The 23970-nt window shown below is 37.7% G+C and overlaps 1 protein-coding gene across 1 annotated transcript in view; it reads right to left on the bottom strand.

Moving 5' to 3' along the window:
- gabbr2 (gamma-aminobutyric acid (GABA) B receptor, 2) overlaps window positions 1-23970 on the bottom strand; it is a 186915-nt gene that overhangs the window by 26165 nt on the left and 136780 nt on the right. Inside the window, exon 13 of the mRNA XM_028460785.1 lies at window positions 22570-22692. Within this exon, the coding sequence (XP_028316586.1) occupies window positions 22570-22692 (123 nt within the window). The remainder of the gene's footprint in view (window positions 1-22569; window positions 22693-23970) is intronic.

The following is a 23970-nucleotide window of genomic DNA, read 5'->3' as shown; positions in this document are numbered from 1 at the left end:
TGGTTCTCTGAAGGAGTACAGTGACTTCAACACAGGATCTTTCCCAGCTACCGTCTGCTGTAACTTTATGCCAACTTTAGTGATGTCCAGGGTGACCAGCTTTTTACAATTCAAAACCGACGCTGAAATGCTCACCTTTGTGGGCGTGTGTTTACATGTCAATCACGAGAGAGAGCTTCCTGGAGGCGCGGCTTCTCCAGCTCAGTGCTGCGTCAAATTCCTCATCAAAGTGGAAACGTCATCAAAGTGGAAACGTCATCAAAGTGGAAACGTCATCAAATTGGAGCGAGGTGTTTGGGCTCACCCTACATTAAGAAAGGAGCAAATCACCCTCTAACTAATAATTGAGGGAATCAATGAAAAAAAACACTTTGGCCATGTGTGTGAAGCCCATTAAGCACTTTTATGATGTTCAAAGCAAAGAAAAGTTGATTTTAACGTAACATGGGCCCTTTAACGTCTTCTAATTTAAACTGTCAGCAGTTTAGACAAGCGTTACAAAGGCTCACACTATTTGCACACATCTGCAGCATCAGATGCGACATAGTCTGTTCTGAGTGTGTAAATACAGTTATTGCATTACTTGGCTGTTAAAACATTCATGTTGAACACAGCACTGGGCATGAATGCTTCCTGTGTTGACAGTTTGAGCACCGAAGCTTCTGCTCGGCTAATGTGCCGCCTCCTTTCAGAGAGTGAACAAAACACGACATGATTGACAGCCTGCGATTTAAGGAAACAAAAGCTTGGTGGACATTTTCCACAAGTGTCACCCTCTCCATTTAAGAAAAACAAACAAAACATCCACCCAATAAAAACATGCCGCTTCAACACCTGCGTTGTCATGAGGAGCATCAACAGGATTTGTAGTGTTGAAGATGCTCATAAATCCCACATGATTCTATGACAAATGCTTCAGAGAATTGAGGGCAAACCATTTGATAGAACAATGTATAAATGCTTCCTTTGAAAAATTTGATTGGATTTACCTTTTTTCCTCCATTATGGCCTTTGAGACAAATCCAAACACCACAAGCCTCATCTGCAACGTTTGATCCCTTTTTTTGGTTCTTAAATCAACAGTTCCAAAGATTGGTGTGAACAAAAAAAAAAAAAAAAACTAAAAAGAACAGAAGGCACATGTCAATTTTAACTTTTGTTGTTAATGACTGTTACATCATTTTTCTCTCTCTCTCTCTCTCTCTCTCTCTGTGCCCTTTGTTTTGCACCAGTCGTAGTAATTACGAAACACAATGCACAAGCACAAAAGTCCAGTCGTTTCACTACATCAGTAGTGAAACGACTGGACCGTTCCTCTTCTCCCATCAGCTTTTGTCAGGCAAATGTGTTGTACAAGATACCTCAATTATGCAGAGGAGATATCCAATATCCATTCACGCTCACATTGTCTGATGAAGGACTTTCTCTGAGTACCACACAAAACCTTCCTCTGGAAATGACTGGAAATGACCTGCCATGTTAAACATTAATTGAACACGTAGAGCAGCAGCAAGCAATGTAAGTGCAATACATTCATACCATTGCTTTGATTGAGATGCTTTCAGATCTACTACTAAATAACATCTAGCGATCCAACATGACAAGGCTGCAGACTATAAACGACCGGTTTAACCTTTGGGCCAAAAACATTATACCTCCTGGAGGAAATTATGTGAAGAAACCCAGAAAATAAGTTTCCTTATTAGAGGAAGCAAACAACGTTATTCTCTGCTAAACGCACTGTTGCCATACTTGATCACCTATGTTCCATAACGGACAGCATAATTCATCTTTGTAGTCCTCATGGAGGGAGGAGATTACACATTCTTCCACTGAGGAATCTGTCTGTCTTTTCCTCTCTATCTCTGCCTATGTCTCTGCAAAGCAATAATTGAGTCCTTTGTGGCTCTGAGGTGCCATGAGCCCTATGTTGTGCTGCTTAATTGGCTGTGTTATTGTTATTCACATGTGAACCACAATGTACTGTTCTAAGTTAGTGGTGGAACCTCTCTTAGAAGTGTCTGCCTGCATTAATTTATTTTATTTTTTTTCAATGAAATGTACCTTTTTATTTATCGATTTGTTTAAATGCAAAACAAACATTAAAAGTAAGGGTGTTAATCACCCACCAAACTTTTCATTGACAAAAACTAAGCAAAAATAATTAATTCACTGCATCTTGTTTTTAAAAACCCTTCCATTTTCTCACTAATTGCTCTTGAAATAAAAGAGCAGCACACAGTTCTGCTCTTTTGTTGTAGTGTACTGTAAGATTTAATTAATAATGCCAAAAGTTACCAACGTATCTCCTTACCACTGCAAAGCTTCTTAAAATAATAATACACACACACAAAGAAGGTTTACATGTCTAGTTTTAGATTAAAGTAAATAAATAGTAATTAATTTGTGTTATGAACAATACTATGTACATTTTTGAGAAATGGTAAAAAAAAAAATATATATATTCATCATGCAGAAATGCTGTTTTAAGTTACAAACACATTTGATAATTTGTCTCAGGGATCACCAACCTTTCTGAAACTGTGAAATAAGGAAGGCTATAGCAGTAACTTAAAAAGGTAGGAAATGTTTAAGTTTCAACATGCAACACTTAATTTATGCAGGACAATTTTCATTACATTTCATAGAAATTGATAATCTAATTTTACTAGCTACTAACAACGTTTAACTAATGTATAGATTTTACATTTGTTTCAAATATGTCATATTTCACAAAATACACCTTGCATTTTTTAAAAACATATAATTTATCTATGTATTATATATAACCTACCACAACCCATACACCAAATGTGCAACACTTGAAAACATTTGTCACAATGTTTCCGTGAAAATAAACATTTAAAGATGCAGCAGTATTTAACTGTACTAAGTAATAACTACATCCATCATATGTATTTATCTTTGTGAGTTTATGAAATTGAAGCATACAAAGTAGCAAAAAAAAATAATTATTTTTGTGTAGTTGTATATTGCTATAATAATGTATTGTTGTCACAAAATGCCGCGACGCACCGTTTGGGAACCACTGGTCTAATCAATGCACAACTGTTAACTATTTGTTTTGGATTATTATCTTGATGAAGGTAAAGCAATATGTTATCACTCACTGTGTAGTGCAAGAATGTCAGTGCTAATGTATCCATTACTTGGTGGTGACACTAGAGTTACTGGAGTCAAAAATCACAGTAGGTTCTGTAGTTTCTCAACTCCAAACCTTTTTTAACTGCTTCGTCCTTCTTCAATGACTTAGTCTCTCTTTTATTAGTCTCGAATCACCAAAATTTCTTGAGCCTCCCTTTCTGTAAGCTTCTCAGGTCACCTCATTTTGAAATTATGCTTTGCTTTGCATCTTTTCTTCGCATATTCATGGGTCTTATTCCATCTCCATATTTGTTCTTTGACCCTCTCGACTTTTGTTTCACCTCTATGGTTTCAGTCTATTGCCTGTGGGCTCCAGCTTTGTGGCCGACCTGAGGAAAAGACCTAATGATGCAGAAATGTAGAAGTGCTCTGCAAGTGCGTTGTGAGGCACAGAGGAATCACAACAAAAGCACACACGAATACACAAACACAGGCATCGGTACAAACACGCACCCTCAGACACAGCTGAAGTAGCACAATTGCAGATGCACCTACGGTGCCATACATGCACGTATCAGTGGGGGAAAGGGACAGAAACGACGCTGGTGTATCACACCACGGGCCGAGGAGAGAGAGTTATGTGATAGAAGCATTAATAGCAGCCTGCAGGGGCTGACACAATGAGTTCAATGCCATGGGCATATTTTGACACTCATGCCAGTACCTAACAGCCACGCACATAAAAAAAACAACTCACACACACACACACACACACAAACTCATGCACACATAGGTTGTGTGAGTCAGGCATATCCAAAAGACGTCTCACTTTCTAGCTGGAGCTTGGCTAAGGCAAACGCCGCACCTTATGGCTGCGTAAAGGAACAACACATGCACTTTGCAAACTCTACGACTATGCTTTTAGTATGAAAAAGGATTACAGGTTTAAACTGGTTTGCTCTTTACCCCTGTAACAACACACCCACAGTAAGACATACAGGATGGAGAATGTACAGACTCGGTGAGGATTTTGTACCTTTTCAATTTTTTGCTGACTTCCTTCACATTTGGCTCCCATTTACATGCGTTTACGTGTGTTCATTGCTTTATTGCTTCGTACCAAGATAGAGATTGCAAATCATTAAATAACTCATACAGCCACTGCACATTTTACTGCAATTGGAAGCCACAACATCTGTTGTAAACAGAGTCCTTGCACGCTGCCAACTCCTATGTTATCTTTATCTTGTGATAAAACATCAATCTCATTTAATTAAATAAATACTTGAGCCGCTCCCACAGGGGATCGATGCCACACCAACTAAGAAAATATCTTTATACTGAGCTGGATAGATCTGAGCCCACTATGTATATTGCATGCAGATTGCATTTTGTAAAGGTGAAACGATTTAGGCAAGGCAAATTTATTTGTATAGAGCATTTCATACACAAGGCAACTCAATGTGCTTTACATGATAAAACATTTAACAGATTAAAATCAATAAGAACATTTAAAATCATCATTAAAATAAATTAAAATCATCAGCAAACACATGACATCAACAACATGACCAAAAATCTCTCTCTCAATCATACGCAGTCGAGAAAAAAAGTGCTTTTAACTTTGATTTAAAAATGTTCACATTGGATGCTGACTTCAGCTCTGCTGGCAGTTTGTTCCACTTCTTTGCAGCATAACAACTAAAAGCAGCATCACCATGTTTACTGTGAGCTCTGGGCTCCATTATCTGACCTGTGTCAATAGATCTGAGAGACCGGCTGGGTTCATACCTGACTAACATGTCACTGATGTATTCTGGACCAAACCCATTCACAGATTTATACACCAGCAGCAGAACTTTAAAGTCTATTCTGAGGCTGACTGGGAGCCAGTGTAAAGACTTTAAAACTGGAGTAATGTACTCTGACCTCTTTGTTCTTGTTAAGACCCGAGCTGCAGCGTTCTGAACCAGTTGTAGCTGTTTGATGCTCTTTCAGTCTGATTACGATGTGACCGGAGAGGAAATTCCTGTAACTCTTTGTGCTCAAATGCCTTAGAGGCCACTTGGTGACACATTAAATTTGAAATAAAACATTTAGATATAATCAACTTTTTTTTTTAACATATAAACATGGTCGACATTACAATGAACACATTGTTTTACATAAATTTCTGCCCTAAAATTGAGGAAAATTAGGTAAATGTGAAGAAAATGAGCTAAATATTGAAAATATATGCGCTAGAAAATTGTCTCAACTAATTTTTTTTACATTCTGCACCCTATAAGGACATGTTTACATAAAATGTGCTCATTATTTCCATTAAGTCACACAAAGCTGACATGCGCGCACGTGTACAAACAGCTGTGTGAGTACAGTGCAGCGCAGGTTGATCAGCTCTATGCTACATCAGCAGCAGGCAGAAAATCCATAATAGCTTAACAGTCAATTACTTCATCTGTCATTGGTCTGTCTCCCCAAGGACGGCAGCCAGTTGCTTTTAAGAATGATGCAGCAGCAACAATCACACCAAAGGAGGATTCCCACCTGAGCTGTGAAGATGAAGTACAGGACACAGAAGTCTGGTATTGATCACAACAACACAGTGATGAGTGTTTGCACTTTACTGACAGGCACATTTTTTTTCTCCCGGAATATGACAAAAATCCATATCATACACAATTAGTCCTCATCTAAAGGTAAATGCATTTTGCACACAAGAGGATGAAATCCAGAATACACATTAAATGGCACATGAAGCTGGGATTTACCTTTAAAATTAATTTCCAGTACAAGGACATACTGTACTTGTATTTCTTGCAGGGAATAAAACTGTCTAACAGTGTGTTTTAAATTGGGCATTCTCAAAGTGATTTTCTCCAAATGGCAATATACAATTTAAATCTCAATACTTTACTTATCAGAAAAGCAATTCTGGTTTTAAATGGGCTTTACAACATCAGCTCATTCACACATTCACACACCAATGGGATTGAGCTGGGATCAACTTAGGGTTAAGTGTCTTGCCCAAGTACACTTCGATACATAGACTGGTATAGAACCCCCATCCACTCAATCGAAGACGACCCCTGAGCCACGTTCGCCCGCTTAATTTGCTGATACAAAATGTCACATGGGCATATTTACTAACAAACAGCTGAACAATATGAGCCACTTTTGGATTTTTCCCCTATAGGGACAGCACTTGTGAGTGAGTTCTGTAGTGTAGCTTGTTTAGGGGAAGGTCTGGACTAGGATGCACTCAGCAATCTAACTAAAAAAAAAGCTATGACATTAAAATATATTGTTATTGCCGATATTGTAAATTTTCTATATCTCCAAAGTAGAAATCTCAATATATTGCCCAAGCCTAATACCAGTGGTAGTCTTTGAATCAAAAATACACTGCATGCAAACATAATATTTTAAAATGATATTAAATTAAAAGATTCACCTGCAAACCACAGATTTTCTCAAATTTCTGTCTTTCTCTATGTAACTTACAATATCACATTGTATCAATTACATTACATTCTATCAATGCCTTTCTCCAGCTTGTTTTTAGTACCCATAATAAATTATCTAAAAATATAACACTTGAAATAAAACCTTTGTTTAGGAAAACTCCTGCACTTCTACAGTGTTGCTTTAAAAACATAATGTGACCTAAAAATATGTAAACCCAACTAATTTGTTGTTTTGAATTGCTTTTACTGTACTAGAGTATACATGTTGTAAGAGGATTAATGCAAAGTATTTGAGAACTGATTTGGGAAAGCACTGCAACAAAATGCTTCTACTCCCATGCTGCCACTTCTCATTTCTGTTCTTTTATAGGTCTAATAAAGAACAGCTGAAATGTCTACTTCTCTCCTTCACTCTCTTGTTCCATTTCTCTGCCACAGTATCGATCCCCCGCACCAATCAAGCTTTTGTGGCTCTGAGAATCTCATTCTGAGAACGTTACGGTGCATTTAATCAAAGCACAAATCACGTGTCACCACGTAAACTTATTTTTTTTCATTTTAGGACATTAAACAAGCTTTTGTTTGAGAACTGAAAAGCTGCACCTCATGTTCTGTTATAGACAAGGCAAAAATAATGACTGTAACGTCAGTAATGGTGTGACCACAAACAGCATATAGAACCTATACAATGTAGAATATCGTGAACACGCCAATATACTGTTTTTAAAATCACACACCTTAAAGTTTGGGGATGTGGTACAATTTAATACTGCACAGATAATGTATAAAGTAAAAAACTGTTACCTGTACAAAAACTGTTCACAGACATACAGTGGGGTTATAACTTTAGAAGCAAACTAAACTTGAAACTACAATATGCTTGGAATAATTAAAAAAGTATGTGTATTTCCATTCGTGGGGTGTTTTTGTGGAACGATCTTGATGAAACGATTAAACTAAGTATGAATATCATGCAGTTTAAAGAAATGTACAAAAGAAATATCTTTGAAAAGTACAGAAATGAAGGAGAATGTATATCTCACAGATGTTGATGGCACCTTTGCATTTTGTTTGTTTTTGTTCTGTTTTTCTTAATAATAATAATTTCATTAGATTTTTCAGTTGTGATTGGTCAAGAACAGGTGTAGGACTTGACATGCGTAGACTTCTACCTGTCCTTTGTCGAACTAATCAAATGTATTATATTGAAATTGACTTTTTTTTATTTCATAGAGATTTCTGTTGAGATTTGTTCGTTCATTTTCATTCGTTTTTTATTCGTTCGTTCGAAATAAATAAAATAAACCAGGAAAAACAAAGTCACGACAAAGAAAAAGTCATTTATATTGAAATTTGCTTTGCCTGTTGCAGTGGTTAGTACTTTAGCCTACGAGCAAGAAAGCCCAGGGTTTCATTCAAAGTTTAGTATGCATGTTCTCCAATGATACAGTGACACCAATTGTGTTCTTATCAACGCCTTTAATATGATCTATTTGATATTATTTATTAGCCAGGGACCATTTTGTCTCAGAATTGATGTGTTTAACTAAGAAGACCAAGTGTCACAATTTTTGAGTTTGAGTACATGAAGACTATATATATATATATATATATGCAAGGGTTCACAAGGCAAAAATGCCTTATTTTGCATAAAGATAGACAAAGAAAATGTGTGCAATAATATCCATGTGGTCAGATTAATGTTTTATGATTAATTTATAGTTTTCAAATCAGTGTATAAATAATCATGTATTACAATGATTTAAAATGTCCTTCAGGAATGTCAAGAGCAGACATGACAAAGCAAATGCATATAAAGAACCAGCTGAATATTTTCACTTGATGCCCTGAGAGGACAGAGCTAACTGCAGTAGCAGTAAGATTGTAGTTTCCCCCTGCATGTTAGCAACCTTACAACCTCACTGCAGATAGCCTTACACTGTTCTCTGTATAAAAAATGCTGCACTCTTCTTCAAGCTATATCGAAACAGCTCGATACTTATTTTGCTACTCATTCATGCACAATTTGTATAGTCGTCCAATGGTTGCAGGGCTCACCAGGTTTGCTTTTTTTTTTACCTTTTGTGGCAAAAAGTCCTCTCTTACGTTCTCTTCACCTCTTTCAGGAGCTATTTTTGCAGGTGTGGAGTAGGCACACAAGTGGAATGCTGTGTAACTCCACTCTGCATCAGATCACACTTCAGGAATAAACCTCAACGCACAAGTTTCTACACAGAGCACAGATAAATTGGGATCAGCGTCTGTGCATGGAAAAGGAAAAACACATGGATGTAAACGAACATGGACACACACGCACGCACACGGACACGGACACACACACACGGACACACACACGCACACACACACAGTGTTTGAGTGAGGCAGTCGATTTTGCACAGTGTGTCAGTCAGGTTAATTACTGGACAGATGGCTGTCAGTGAGGATGGGCGGATGTGGAAGTGTTGAACAGGGGGATGGCGTGCCAGAAGGATAACAACACACACACTGCAAATACACACTGTGAAAGCATTTGCAAAGACAGGTGATGAACTAATTGCTCACATCCGAACCAAGTAGCATTAAATATGTACATTCTGTTTATAGCAATGTATCTGCTTATCCTAAACACTTAAGCATAACCCTTGACAGGTCACTAGCATATGATAAGGCTAATGCATACAGTACATGCTTTTTGACTGTAAGAGATAAGCAGAATGCCCCGCGAAAACCAACGAATGCAGACACGAGCCCATATGGAATCAAACTGAAAATCTTCGAGCTGAAAGGAAGCTTCATGACCCGAGCCGAGCCATGGGGATCTGATGGAGAAATTCGATTCCGGCAACCTTATCATCTGAGCTATTTTCTTATCCTCCCTTATCCCATCACCTTTTATACACTCCTAACACCTCTTCAGCGTGGCTGCTCCCTCACTAATCCACAGTGACACATCTCACCATTCAGATCTCACGCAGAGAGAGAGCCCGCCTCACTGCAGCTGATATTGTGCAATGCACCACAGTGAAGCAATCAGACGATTTAACACAGAAAGAAACAAGCAGTGTGCACATGACAGGCAATTTATCATTAATGGCTGTAAATTGCCCCAGTAACTTATAGTTCCAGACATTTAGAAGTAACATACTGCAGTTGAGCAATTTCAATGTGACAACCAGGGTTATTAAACAAAAGAGAAAAACATGCTTGCTAAATTTCAAGACTTTTGCAATAAGTAATAAGTAGCAGTAATTGCTGGTTAATGTGCTTTCATTTTCAACTGGAAGTGATGTTTGAAAAGATTGCTTGATGGTGATGCTTAACATTCAGTATGTTGATGGAAACAGAAAATAATTAATGTTTGTGACTTCTCTGATATCATTGATATCTCCCATTAAATGCACCCTCTTCTTTATTTAAAGAAAAATTAGCTTAAAAGATAGAATGCGAGCGAAGATGAAGTGAAGATGAACTAGCTCTAACAGCAAATCTAAAAGTGAAAGTTGATTAAATATAACTTTTGTTAATGCTGAATTTAAAAGTGATCTTTTCCCCAAGTATAAAAAATGCATTAACTTTATCTTAACATTGATACTCAGGATCAAATGATCCTAATTTCATTTACACCTTTAAAGAACCCATTGATCCAGCTGCAGCAAGAGACAATCACCAATAACTGGTAGTTACATATAAGAATACACATAGGTTGCATTACAATGCATTTCTTGATATTTTGTTTTATACGGTTAATCTGTATAGCAGAAAAAATGAAGTTTATTGTGTATACAGTAAATTCAGTTTTTACCTGGTTCTTTTGTTGAACAGCTCGAGAAATAAATTTCAATACAAAATAATTAAGTTTAATTTGTATACCAAAAATTAAGCTTATTTTGTATATCTAAACATAAAGTTTAATTTGTATTAAAAAAATTAAAAAATGTAATTTGTATGCCAAAAGATGAAAATAACCATTAAGAGATAATTATATATATATATATATATACACACACACACCGTGCGGGGAGGATGAAGTCAGTGTCCCGTCTATAGACACGCCCACTCATGAATAAGCATAAGTAGGCCGCAAATCAGCCTGTTTGTGTAGAGTTGCTCAGAAAGTGACTTTTCAGAGGCTAAAACTCTGGAAAACAGGCGAGTTTGGGAAAATAAACCTCAAATACTATGTTTTTGTGGTTCTTAGAACAAATGGTGATGGGTGAAAAATAGCATGACATGGGACCTTTAATCCACCTGTTGCATTGAATCAAACCATGAATGACTAAACATGTTTCCATGCACATTCACAATTGACTGATTATGGATTGGCTGAATTATAAGGAAATGCAGCACCTTGTAATCACCGTCACTCTGGGTGGTGTGACACTAAATGATTACTCTTATTTTCCTCACTTATTATATACTGTAACTTTAACTCATCTAACATTCTTGTAGTATAGTTTAAGGTGTTAGATAGACTTACTGTAGCACCACTTTTCCCACCCATGTTGTTGTGTTCTCGTTTGGTCAAAGTTTCCTATCTGATGAGCATCTCTCCCTGTCCTGCGTTTCTTTCTTCTTTTCCTCTCCTGGAGCGTCCTTGCGTCCACCATCATTCTTTTATGCTTCTGCTACCTACAGCCCTCTGTTAGTGTGAAGTCTGCAGTATGAAAAAGGTTCAAGGTCTCGTGTAAAAGAACTCTTCCACTTAGATGAATGTATTTGTATTCCTGGGCTTATAATGCTGAGGCAGCACCCGGTACTTTGTACAAGCAGTAGCAAATTGTTCTCATCTTCCATCACTGTGTGACCTTGGCTCCTTCTCTACCTGACTATGTTTGTTATGAATAACTAGGGGTGTCCTGATCCGATATCGACATATGAAATCGGTCCGATAACCAGAAAACAAATATCGGATTTTATCGGAGTGCATCTAAAATCTCTGATATATATTATATTTATTCAATTGTAGAAAACTGTAGATCTTATGTTGAAGGTTAAAATGTATGTAACCAATTGGTTAATAATAAATGGGTCAGTTTTTCTCATACCTACTGTTGCTGACTATTGTTCTCTGTTTGAGCAAAACACACTACACACTACAAAACAAGTAATAAAAGTACAGTATGTATGTTTTGTGCTGAGATCGTATCGGCATTGGCCAATACTCAAGGCTGCAACATCGGTATTGTATCAGAAGTGAAAAACTTGTGTCGTGACATCCCTATGAAGAACTACATGTTTTTATTGTTGATTTTCAACCACTGTTTATTGTTTTCTAAACGTTGCACTCTTAATCACAGAAAGCACACAGAATCGCCTTGTATATAAAATGTGGTATTCAAATACACTTGTCTTGCCTTGCCTCCTGTACGGTAGTGCAGGTGTGTGCGCTTGTTGCATGAACACTTGAAGGTGTGTATCCATATGTTAGAAAGAGTGGAGAATCAGTGATTAACGTGTACCTAATTGACCTCGCGTATCACTGTGACACAGAGGTCTCTTGCTCTCTCAGGTTGGCCGAAATGTCCTTGGGGAACACTGTTCTGCAGTGTGTGTGTGCGCTTCACATAAAAGAAGAAAATTAGCAATGACAGTTAAAGCAAAACCTCCTGCAGCTTTTTCTACCCCGACACACACACGCACACACATTAATGTATTAATAGAGTTCACAGTTAGAAGCAATGGAAAAACTTTACTTGAAGTTTTATACATAAAGGCTGACATTACGAAATCATTATTATGACATGACACCTGTCATTAGAATGAATAAGGTGTCATGAAGGCTGTCATTAAGTGTTGTTCGTTACCCTAACCCTTTGTTACCCCAACCCAACTAGATCTCTCCACCAAACCACAAAAATGCCAACATAGCTCCAAAGGTGTCATAATGTAGCAAACAACACTTTGTTCATGCTAATGACAGTTAATGACAGCGTTATGTCATCTTTATGTATAAAACTTAGTTACTCTTGTATTTATTGCATTCTAAAGTGGGCAACAAAAAGTGTGTTTAAAGTGCGGTGACCTAAATTACTTAGGTGACTAACATGTATCTAAAGTGATGCACACTTTATGTGGTGAGGTATTTGATATATATATATATATCAAATATATATATAGATATATATATATATATATATATATATATATATATATATATATATATATATATATATATATATATATACATACATATATATATATATATATATATACGTAAGTACAAATAGATCAATTGCTGATTAGTCATGCAGAAAATATCCTGAATTTATGATGACAACATATCAACATACCATATAAGGGGAACATTTTTAAATGTGTGCAATGTGCAACTGTAAATGCATTACTGCGTTTAAGTCTTCAACATTTCTGCCTTTAGTCTTCTCATAGCAGAAGAAATTAGGTGTCCTTTGTGTGCAGCAGAATATTCTGACTATTTACAATAAAACAGCCTCAATAAAGTCAGAATTTTAAGCAAATGAAAACTAAACAACAGCCAAATCTACCTTCAGTAGTGTTCACATAATTATTAGTTTACATACAGTATGAACACATCAGTACCATATAAAATACATTAGTATTTAACTTTATTAATAAACAATGCAAACATACAAGCAGAATGTCCGAATGAGCTACAAGATCTTTGTTTGTGAGAAAGCTCGAGTCATGGTGCAGCTGAGCTTCAAAGCGAAGCATTGCTGATCTTCATCTATGATTAAAACTGTTTTGGTCAAACACAGTCAGGCCACACACCATTGGTATGTAAGAGCACCTAATCATCTCTTTGCTGTAGCTTATGAGGCCACCTTCACCATCACATATCATCATTATCATCATCATCAACATAGAGTCAAGGCTCTGATAGAAAGGTGGGTTGCTACCGTGAGTTTATAACTAATCATGGCTGCGAGATGAGATAGATCTGACTTTGTCCAAAATGTATGAGGGTGAGCCATGCGTGCACGCGTGTGTGTCACGTGTGCATGCGTTTGTTGTTAAGCCTTAATAGAATCCTCAGCACTGTAGATGAGCAGGAACATTGATGAATGTGTCTGCTCACAGAATGAGGGCGTTTCTGGTATGAGTAAAAAACAGAAAGAGTCAGAGTGATGCAAACAAGACATCAAGAAAGGAGAAAAGTAATGAGCGGCGGCATGAAAAACACAAGAGGAAGTCTATGATTGGATGCATGATCGATGCAACAGGTATAAAATATAAAATCAAAGATAGTATGCGTGTTTAAGGAAGATTAAACTCATTAAACAAAATCTCTACTTGGTGGAGGTAGTCAAATTCCTGCTATGTCTGCTGTCTCTGTCTTGTGGATCTAACAGGAGCCCCTCTCTTCAATTATCCAAAAACCAAAATTATGGAATTGGATCAGCTGGTCTTTCTAATCTATTGGAATTTCGTAACAAGGAGGCGGGCAATGGGAGAGTTTGTTAGTCCTGAGGATGTGGAAAACGTCCACCAGACCAGATTGAATTATGATAACAGGACTTCTGCTGATTGGAACTGGTATTTTCCTGATTTATCGCAAATTTGGATTATGATGGAAGCATTATTAGAATCCCCTAGTCATCGATGGAGGGAGCCGAGCTCTCAGAACTTTCAGATGAAATCCACTGTGGAACTTTAAGAGGAGTGGGGAGTTCAGGTCAAGAAAGGACCACAATATTTGGATATATTGTAATGACCAGGGACAAATAGGGACGGTAGTTAAATGTGACTAGCATGTCTGAAAACAAATATCTTATCATCAGTCCCACTCTCAACCTTGGATGTATGCAGATCTGACGCACCGTCTCTGCTCCTCTCCCCCTCCCCTCCCTCATCGCCATCTAGACTTTCCGTCTTCTGAATCAGACTTTCCAAGGTCATCATATGTCAGAGTGAAAGCAAAGATTTTGTTTTGTCTAATGCGTCCAAATTCTGTTGCTCTGTTGCCCTGTAAGGTGTGCAATGACAAAGCTGATTCTGATCACAGATTTAGTTGAAAGGCATAACAATATTAATATAATTGATTGACGTTTTTATGTGCGCCCATATTCAATTTAAACCTGTGTCCAGCAAATGCTGTCTAAACCATGTATATATGGAAATACTGACACTTCTTTCCATTTAAAACCTTCTAATTGGTCAGTTGCATACTTTCATTTTCAATCAGCTGTTGCCTAGCAACTGCAGATGAGGAAAGCAAGAGGAAAAGAGCAGTGGGAGAAAAAAAAAAGGGCCGGCCAAAAAGTGAGAGCATAGAACCTAGTCACGTTTAGGGTAATAATGTGCATTTTTGTTGGATAGGTGTGGGAAGAGGAGAGCGAGAGAAATCACACGGCACACGGTGACAGAGACAGGAGCGAGCGTACGGAGGAAAACACAGCCACCCAATTCCATTTATGACAGATCCACTTGAACAGGCTCAGTCATGCACAACCACGTCTAATTTACCAACCAGAGTGTCAACAAATACTGCACCTCTGAAGCAGTCCTTAGTGATTACCTGCATGATTCACTGATAACGCTGTCAGCTTACAAAAACCGCTCACTCACAAAACAAACACCTGTGCGTTAAGAAATGCAAGATGCACAAACACACACAAACCAATGCACAGAGCTAATAAAAAGAATAAATCAAACTCTGCTGAGTTCCTCATATTTCCACTGCAAAATAAAAGAGTAAATGCACCAAAACAAAGTCAACCAGACAATATTTTTCAATGTTCACAAACTAACTTTGCAAAATTGTTCAAGATAAAATAGTGACGAGACAAATACACATAAAGTCTACTGAATTTGACAATATAGGAGGCAGGACTGCAACATTTCACATTTGACGTGCTTGACCTGAATGCAAATCAATAAAAACCAAACTGTAGACAATTGTCTGAGCAGCAGGATCATTGTTGGCCAAGGTTAATTATGGCCAATGAGTAATAATCAATAAATATCAATGTTTCATGGACAAAATGTGAAATTACAGTTAAGTCTATACTATTTAAGAAACAATTCCAATATGAACAGCAGATAACTGTAATGTGTAAAACTAACCTCCATACATTTAAAAATGCCTCATACAAGGTACTGCATTGTAAATGTAACAAAGTGAAACCACTTTTTTGTCACAAGCCTTGCCATGCTAGTCTATTAGTCTGTAAAGAGGCAATAAACTACGCTAGCCTTTCCATTAACCTGGAATAAGGAGCCTTAGAACTATATTAGCACTGTTAGCATGCATAAATAACATTCTGCTGATTTTTCCCTGCAATTTATTTTATTCATCTCTAAAATAACTTTTGCATCATACTGATTTATGTGTATTCTGAGTTTGAATGTTACATTTTTCATCTAAATAATATTTCAATATTTTTAGTTTTGCATTTTTTTTTTAAAAACTTAGAAAACGGACACTTTATTTGTTAAAATCAAACCAGATCAAATGTACTGTAGATGGAAAATCCATTTTGCTTGATTTCCCACAAAACACTATTGGTGAAAATAGAGCCATGTCCTTCAGGTGGCATTCACACAATGTGCTAGTGAATGAGATTGCAGGGGAGGACCTGTGTGAATGTGTAGGCGCCTCAATACTACACTGTTAACAATTGTAGGCGTATGTAAAAATGGTGCATTAAAGGATACCTATTCATTTATTTTACAGCTATCTCAATAGGTTTTTTTTCTAGTTTTTGCAACTCGTGACATATGACAAAAGTAGTTTTTTAATGTTCAATCAACTGTGCTTCAATGGAAAAAGACAGGCACCTGTATGTGTACATGTACTGTGTATGCACTATAGGCTGACCTTGACACATGTATGGTCTCAGGAGAGTAGGGAACATGGCCAACACAGATGACAGGAACATTGGTGGGTTATGTCTCTCTCCTCCATGGCCATATTTACCCAACTCATCATATTAAGTTTAGTTCAAAAACAAACAAAAAAAAACAAACAAAAAAAAACTGGTGAACTGAAGAAAGAAAAGAGAAAGAGAAAAGACTGATGTTTTACTTTACTTTGACAAAACTAAAATGACAAAGATCTAGTTCAATGATTGCACATAATAGCTATTTTCAAGCATTTAAAATTTCACTGTAATATAGTTTATCAGGAGCTAAGAAAAAAAAAATATTTCAATACAAATTGAGAGGCTGAACAGCAGGCAGAAACACAACAGACAGCACAAACTGACAAGAGGATTGTGCATCATGACACCATAAAGGTAAAAACCCTGCTAGCAGATGTTGGCTGTCTGGTGATGAAATTATTTCAGCACTGACAACAGATGACAAAAAGTTCCTTTCATCTGTTAGATACAGATATGTTTTGTCAACATAGATAATGTTTTGTACATTTTTTTTTTTTTTAGAAAGTGTGTGTCGTGTGGACTCCCAGAGAGTACTTTGTCTCTTTCAGATTAATGTCCAATCCCACCTCACCTCTCTGATTTACCATCTGGTCCCTGGCTCAGTCTCAACTACTGATGATACAGACTCAAAATAGCCATCATCTCAATATCAAACAAAGAGCAGCCATTCAGCTTTAAATACATATTTTGAGTCTTACCCAAAATGCGGACCTCATACAGTATCATGCAAGAAACAGATGAATATGGACAGAGCAGAGGAATGGGATCTGAGCAGTGATGTACCATGTTTGTTCAATTACTCACTGTTCAACTTTTTCAAGGTGCCATAAGAAATCAACAGGAGTGCAAATATTTGTCCGTAGATTAGCCTTTGTGCATTTTGCATAACAAGGCAATGTAATGAAATACGCCGTAATGTCAACAGGTGGCAGTGCAAAGTACTTTTAGAACCTCTGCCCCCAAATGGTTGGAAACACAATTACTGTATGTTAACACAACCTAAAACTGCTTTTAACAGTCAGCACAGACGTACAGAAATAAAATGTGATAATGAAGCTGCATACATGCTCTCAAAACCAAAGCAGAGTTGCCTAATGTTGAGTGAATTAATCTAATAAGGTGTCATATCGTTTGGTCCTAGCACGGTCACACCTAAAATTCAAACCTCTTCAGCAGTACATGCGTTTGTCTTGTCGACTTTTTACTTTTACTCCTTACTTTTTAAAACAAATATTTGTACTTTCTGCTCCTTACATTTTGAAAATGAGTTACTTTTAAGACCTTCGAAGATGACGTCACAACGTAAAAAGACACAAACCAACAACCGCAAAACTGGAGAAGACCAAAAAAATCTTAAGCTCTGGGTTTAATTGAGCATTTGCATTTTTTTTTTTCTTGAAATATTTTATTTACACATTTTATCTATAATGAGTGCTAAATTCTCCTGGTGTTCATAAAGGGTAACAGATTAAATCTATTTCTATGTGCCAGTGTTCTACAAGTTCTTAAAAATGTTAAACTCAAAGCTACTCTGGGTTTTATTGAGCATTTGCACTTATTATTTCTTGACACATTTTATTTACAAATTGTATCTATAATGACTGCTAAATTCTCCAGGTGATCAAAGGTAACAGATTTCACTTGTTTCCATGTATCAGTATTCAACAAGTTGATAAAAAATAGAATATATGGAATTTGCTGGTTTAAAAACCTTGTCTTATTATTGAAGGGACATTTGTTTTACTTTTTCACACATGTACATTTAGTAGCATCTACTTTTTAACTTTTTACTAAAGTAAGGAAGCAACTTAAATACTTTAGTATTTATACTATATTTATTTATACTTTTACTTGAGTACTGAAGACTTGTACTTTTGCCGCGTCTGTTTGTCACTTACCGCTTTCAATGTAAAAATCTTTAAAATGCAACATCAAAGGTATTTCTGTAGGTCGTTATAGCAACAAGCTCAGTCTGTCTGTCAGTGCTGACCCCTGTCAGCTGAAGTTACTGTGGTGGATTTTGGTAGCAAACTAGGTTAGTCAACTAAACTTACCATAAGTGACAGCAGAGAAGGGCCTGTTAGCCTTGACAGCTCATCACTGGATAACACTGATCTTTCCTGATCTCCCCTTTGATCCCACATTTCTACTGTTTCTCAATCTCTGACTGACTGCATGCAAGTGGGGAAGCACCAGAAACGGGAAAAAAAACAGACAGAAAAAAGAAGAAATTTATGTGGCGGCAGAATTATATGCATGTATGGGAATGCATGAGTATGATATGAGTATATTCTCCTCCACTAGTTAATTACCTGTCAGCCTGCTGAATTTATGAGAATATGGACATATCAAATTTTCTCAGCATGTTCTCCATTCCTAAGTGGATCCTGTTATTTTTGTCTCATATATCGACAGTCTGCGTTATGGATGTCAGGAACCATGGCCGTTACCATGGTAATGCCACACTGCAATATTTTTTTGAGCCTGCATGCCCGCCAATGCTTGCAGCAGCTTCCAAGCTGGGAGAAAACGACAGAGGAGAGAGAGGAGGAAGACAGTAGAGGGGGTCTGCGGCACGATCCACCGGTATGTTAATCATTCTCTCCTGGCAGTTTGTCCTTCATTATGGAGGAGACAATGGCCACTACCACAAGTAAGGGCGTTAGTGTGAACATAAACACACAAGACCTGCCTACAAACACATATCCATGCATGAATGGATGCATTATGCACACACAGAGGATAATCCCACATAAAACAACCAACAAGAAAATGAAAAATGCACTCCTGTGCACATAATCCAATTCATGTGTGTACATTCATTGATGCTTTAACATGGGTCTTTGCTGCAGAGCTTATTCTGATTGCAGTCAGCAAGCCTGCAGCCGAAACATCCAAACCATTAAAAAATGCTTAATTATTAATGAGCCACAAAATGGATCTAATTGTTCACTGCAGCCTTACATTTTCAACAACATTCCCAGGAACTTTTTGAGCCTGGATGATCCCTGCTTTAAGTAACCTTAAAGGGAAGGAAATGACTGATCTGTGGGTATTTCTGTTCAAATCCCTTTAATATTCCCCACTTATTGAATTTAGCAGCAAAAGCAGAGTATCATGAGGAGAAAACTGATCAGAGTACTGGCTTTGGTTTAAAGAGGACTAAGGTCAACGTCAAGGTCACAAGTCAGTAAATGTGAAACTATATAATAGACAAACTATAATTAAAGCTGCAGATTTAAAGTGCACTGATGAAAGAGAACTCAAAGGTCACCTCTCAGGGATTGGAGATACTAAACGGCTAAATTCCCCACATGATCTCTGGCACTTCCTTTATTTTGGATCATATCAAACCACTCATGCTTCATTAAGCATTCCACTCGGATCTATTGTCAGCCTGCTCACTTTCATCTTGGTAATGTAATATAGGATGTACAGTAGAGGGGACTGTCCTAGTTTTGCTAATGATGGCTCATTAGGCTTACTTTGCTCAATTTGAAACAATGGAATTCCCTTAAAATATAGACTATGTTTTATTAGGGAATATTTGCTTGCATGTAACAAACTAGAATATTAGCGCCAAGATCAAATCTTTAACAACTCAACTATGTGCAATATTTAGAACGGTATGTGTTTCCCTTCAAAACCACGGCTGAACTGAATCAGAGCATTGGCCATCAACGGCTGTGAACAATGAGCGGGTGATTCTCAGTCGGTATGAAAAGCCTCCTGTGGGACTGTTCAAACAAGAAACGTTGGGGACTGTAGCAGTTCAATACCACTGCAATGTCACAGTATACCCTTGGGTGCAGCAGGTAGATGGAGCTTTGTGAACCCAAGGTCGACTTCCAATTTTTTACTGTAGAAAAATGTAAAGGCGGGTGCAGAAAGGACTGAGAGAGCACTATGAGGGGGAAAAAAACAATGACGGCCGACAGTGAAACCTCATGGGAAGGTTGACTTAGCCTGAAGTGATTGCTCACGGGAAGCTGGGCAAATAATGGCCCCGCTCCTCGCATCAATTACATATAGTCGGTCAAAGCTGGTCTGGTTCACTCCTTCATGGAGCCATTACCCATCAACAAAACCAGTCGCTCCCATTGCACTTAAGGGAATTCCATGTCAGAAAAAAGTCTGTGGAAAAAAAACGTTAAATAGGAAATGGAGTATTAAAGAAAGTTGTATCTGCGTGTGCTGACGCCTCTGCTTTATAACTTTTTATTTTATATACTTGTTAATGTAACATTTCTCCTGTTCATTTCTCTATAATCTTTAATAGTTTCCTGGGAATGTGGGTTACCCTCTGGTATCTAGTCCCATATGAAAGGCCTGGAGGGCTTGAGTGCCTTCAAACTGTCTCTCTCTCTTTCAGCCCCATGGGTCTACTGCTGCTGGTTTTGGAAATCTGGCAGGCGGGGCACGCATGTGGTGCCACAGTCTAAGCTAAGGCATGCAGATCCTCAACCCCATTAGGAATGCCGGCTCCCACTCTGGTTGGTTTAGATATTCAAAACACTCCCCTGACTGGGGGCTTAGTGTCCAGAGATACTCCATGAGGACTAAACGGCACACCCTGACAACATTCATGAATGAATATGTTAAGCATGGCTTTTTGCTTCAGCCTTTAGGATTAAACATATAAAATGTCTTGTGGAAATATGGCTTTGTCTAGCGTTGTGTTGCTTGGCTCCCAGCACACCTCAAGAGACTTCCACAAAGTGTCCCTGCAGACAAACATGCCTGTCAATATATAATGCATGACTTCCTTTGGGAATTCCCAAAGATAATTTTTTTTAATAAAGACAAAAACAAGTGGGATCCCTCTAATGTGCTACTTCCTCTAACTGCTATTCATCACCTCAACGATTTAACCAAAGAAAAAACTATAATATGAAAGGTCCAGGAAAGCATTAGACTTCTCTTTATCTCCGTATGGACCTCATGTTAACAACCAAACAAGCAATTAAAAGTCCATTGTTTATGATAAAACAAATCTACATAGAAATACCCTGATTAAGTCTGCCTTCTTTTAATGCACTGACCACCCCATAGCCTCTATCAGCAGGAAGATTTATTAGGATGCAATTGATGCCGTCAACTTCAGAGGACAATTGTCCCCTGGGAAGCGGTTACCCACACACGCAGAAGTCTAGGGGACTTGAAAGACACCTCATTAGAGGGAAATCTCTACTTATTACCTAGTGTCCTAGTTTGTGGCCATTAAAGACTGATAATCTAATCTGAGCTGCTGGGATGTTATTGCCCTTGTGTGTCAGTTAGCAGCACCAATAAAGTAAACACCACCTCCCCTGCTCCACTGAGAGATTTGTCAGCACCAAATGAAGCAATATGAATCAACATTTTCTCCCCCAATAATGTAGGTAGTCATTTTACAAACCCACCGAGAGGAATGAATAGCTTCAATAAATCAAGTAGTCTGCAGTGTTTTTGCTTTACACAAAGTGCACAGATGTATAATACGACAAATATATAACTAAGGTTAGCTGCTGAACGTCTAATTTAAAATGTGCTTTCACACAGATAGATGTCACAACTTCCTCTCTGTGCATCAGCTCTGAAAACACAGTTTTCACTGGCATTTCAAGATTAAGCTGCCTTTTAATATCTATAAACAAATATTTCATATACTTATTCACTATAAGTAATATACAAATATATCACGCAAACGTCCCACACTACCAGCATTTAAAAGCAAAGCTCCCATATGTGGTTTCAAGCCAATTGGACCATCTCTTCTGAGAATCTACTGCCCTCATAAAGCCCAGTTAATTTTGACTCTATCAAGCCACCTCCCAAGGAAGGACAGGCCGTTGCCAGGAGCTCATTTTCCAATGAGCCCTGCCAATGTCTCCCATCCAAGCTGAAAAATGTCCGCCAATGGCATGAGCGCAGCAGGCCCCGATGGCTCTGTTCCTGACCCAAAAATAACAAGCACAACAAATACACTTGCACTACACCCCGTGGCAAAGTTTCTGTTTGCCTCAACGTAAAATACATGCTCACATTACTGCCAAGAATCAGTAACACCAGGATTCTCTTGACTGAGGCGATTCACAATAAATCAACTTAAAGAGCATATTTGGACACGTCTTCAATAATAAATGCCTACTGACCTCCAAGCTGTATTCTTCCACAGTCCTCCTGAGCGGGTCCACGATCTGCCAGCAGATGAGGATGCACAAGTCAATTAGCAGCATCCCACCAACGATTATCAACAGCTTCTGGTCCTTTATGATCTGGGGAAAGAAGGATGATATGGTTATATTACCATAATAGTCCACACACACCTGTTAACGTTAGATAACTGAAGACTGCATATCCGTGCTGTATTATTCTGGCCATAATACTCTCATCCTGTCTCATGACCTGGACCCCAGCTAGTCATTTTGAAACATCTGAACAATGGCTCATAAACGTACCCATCTACACGGACAAGAAACTAACACCACAGTGAGCCAAAAAAGCCTTAAATCTTTTGAACTTTAAAAAACCATTAGCTTTTTGCTGATATTTGATGTTTTTATGTTTTCTAACACTTAATTTCCACTTTTCATTGCGTTGTTAACTGAAAGTGTTATATAAATAGATCTCCCTCCCACCAACCTAATTTTAGGTCAAATTACATACATACATACAGAGGAATCAGGGCCCAGTTCTGTTTCACTTTGGTGAAATAATCCATCACATTTTCTCCAAACAGAAGCCAATGCGGTCAACAACAAAAGCTCAACTTGTGTGCCCTGAACTACGAAAAGGATGAAAGGCACAACTCATCTCTGATCTTTATTTATATCTGCGTTTGACTGACTGGGACTACAGACCAAAGCAAAGGTCAGGGAGCACAGACTGGGCTCCATTAGGAGAGTGTCAAACATCCCACATGTAACTCAGTGGTCCTGAACACCCATAAGTGAGCTTCATAAAAGGACCGTTTTTGATCTCTTTTTTTGTTTGATGCTGCTGTGAAGGCAGTTGAGGAGTTTATCCTCAGGGTAATGCTTCATTGCATATTAGAATAAGGCGTTTAGGAGCAAAATGTCAAACTGGACCAACATCACACTATGTGCCTTGCAAATTGAAACACACTGTGATAGAATTGGCTTTTATCATCATTACCTGTGGTATAGTCCGCTTCCTGTCTGTACATGGTATTTGTTAAGCACATTTCTATGAAGAATTTCTGATTTGTTGAATCAAAATAACAGAAAACACTGACTACACAGCCTTGAAATAATGAATGTAAGAATGAACAGACACACTTTTTTAAAACATGACCAAGTAAAAGCTTATATAGTTCTGCCCTGAAAGAGTACTGATATATCCTACTCAAGTAGGACTACTGTTACTTGATTGAAATTGTACTCAAGTACAAGTAAGTCATACATTAAATACTCGAGCACAAGTAAAAAGTTGCTCAAGTTAATAGTTACTTTAACCCCCCACATTTTTTTTTTGGTAATAAATCTTGCCACGGTTCCCTTTCACACTGTAAACATCTCATGTATAAACTTAAA

This window comes from Gouania willdenowi, chromosome 11 (assembly GCF_900634775.1).
Source record: "Gouania willdenowi chromosome 11, fGouWil2.1, whole genome shotgun sequence".
In the NCBI taxonomy this organism is placed as follows: domain Eukaryota; kingdom Metazoa; phylum Chordata; class Actinopteri; order Blenniiformes; family Gobiesocidae; genus Gouania; species Gouania willdenowi.
Note: the sequence above shows the minus strand (reverse complement) of the source record. Positions and strands in the feature narration are given on the sequence as shown.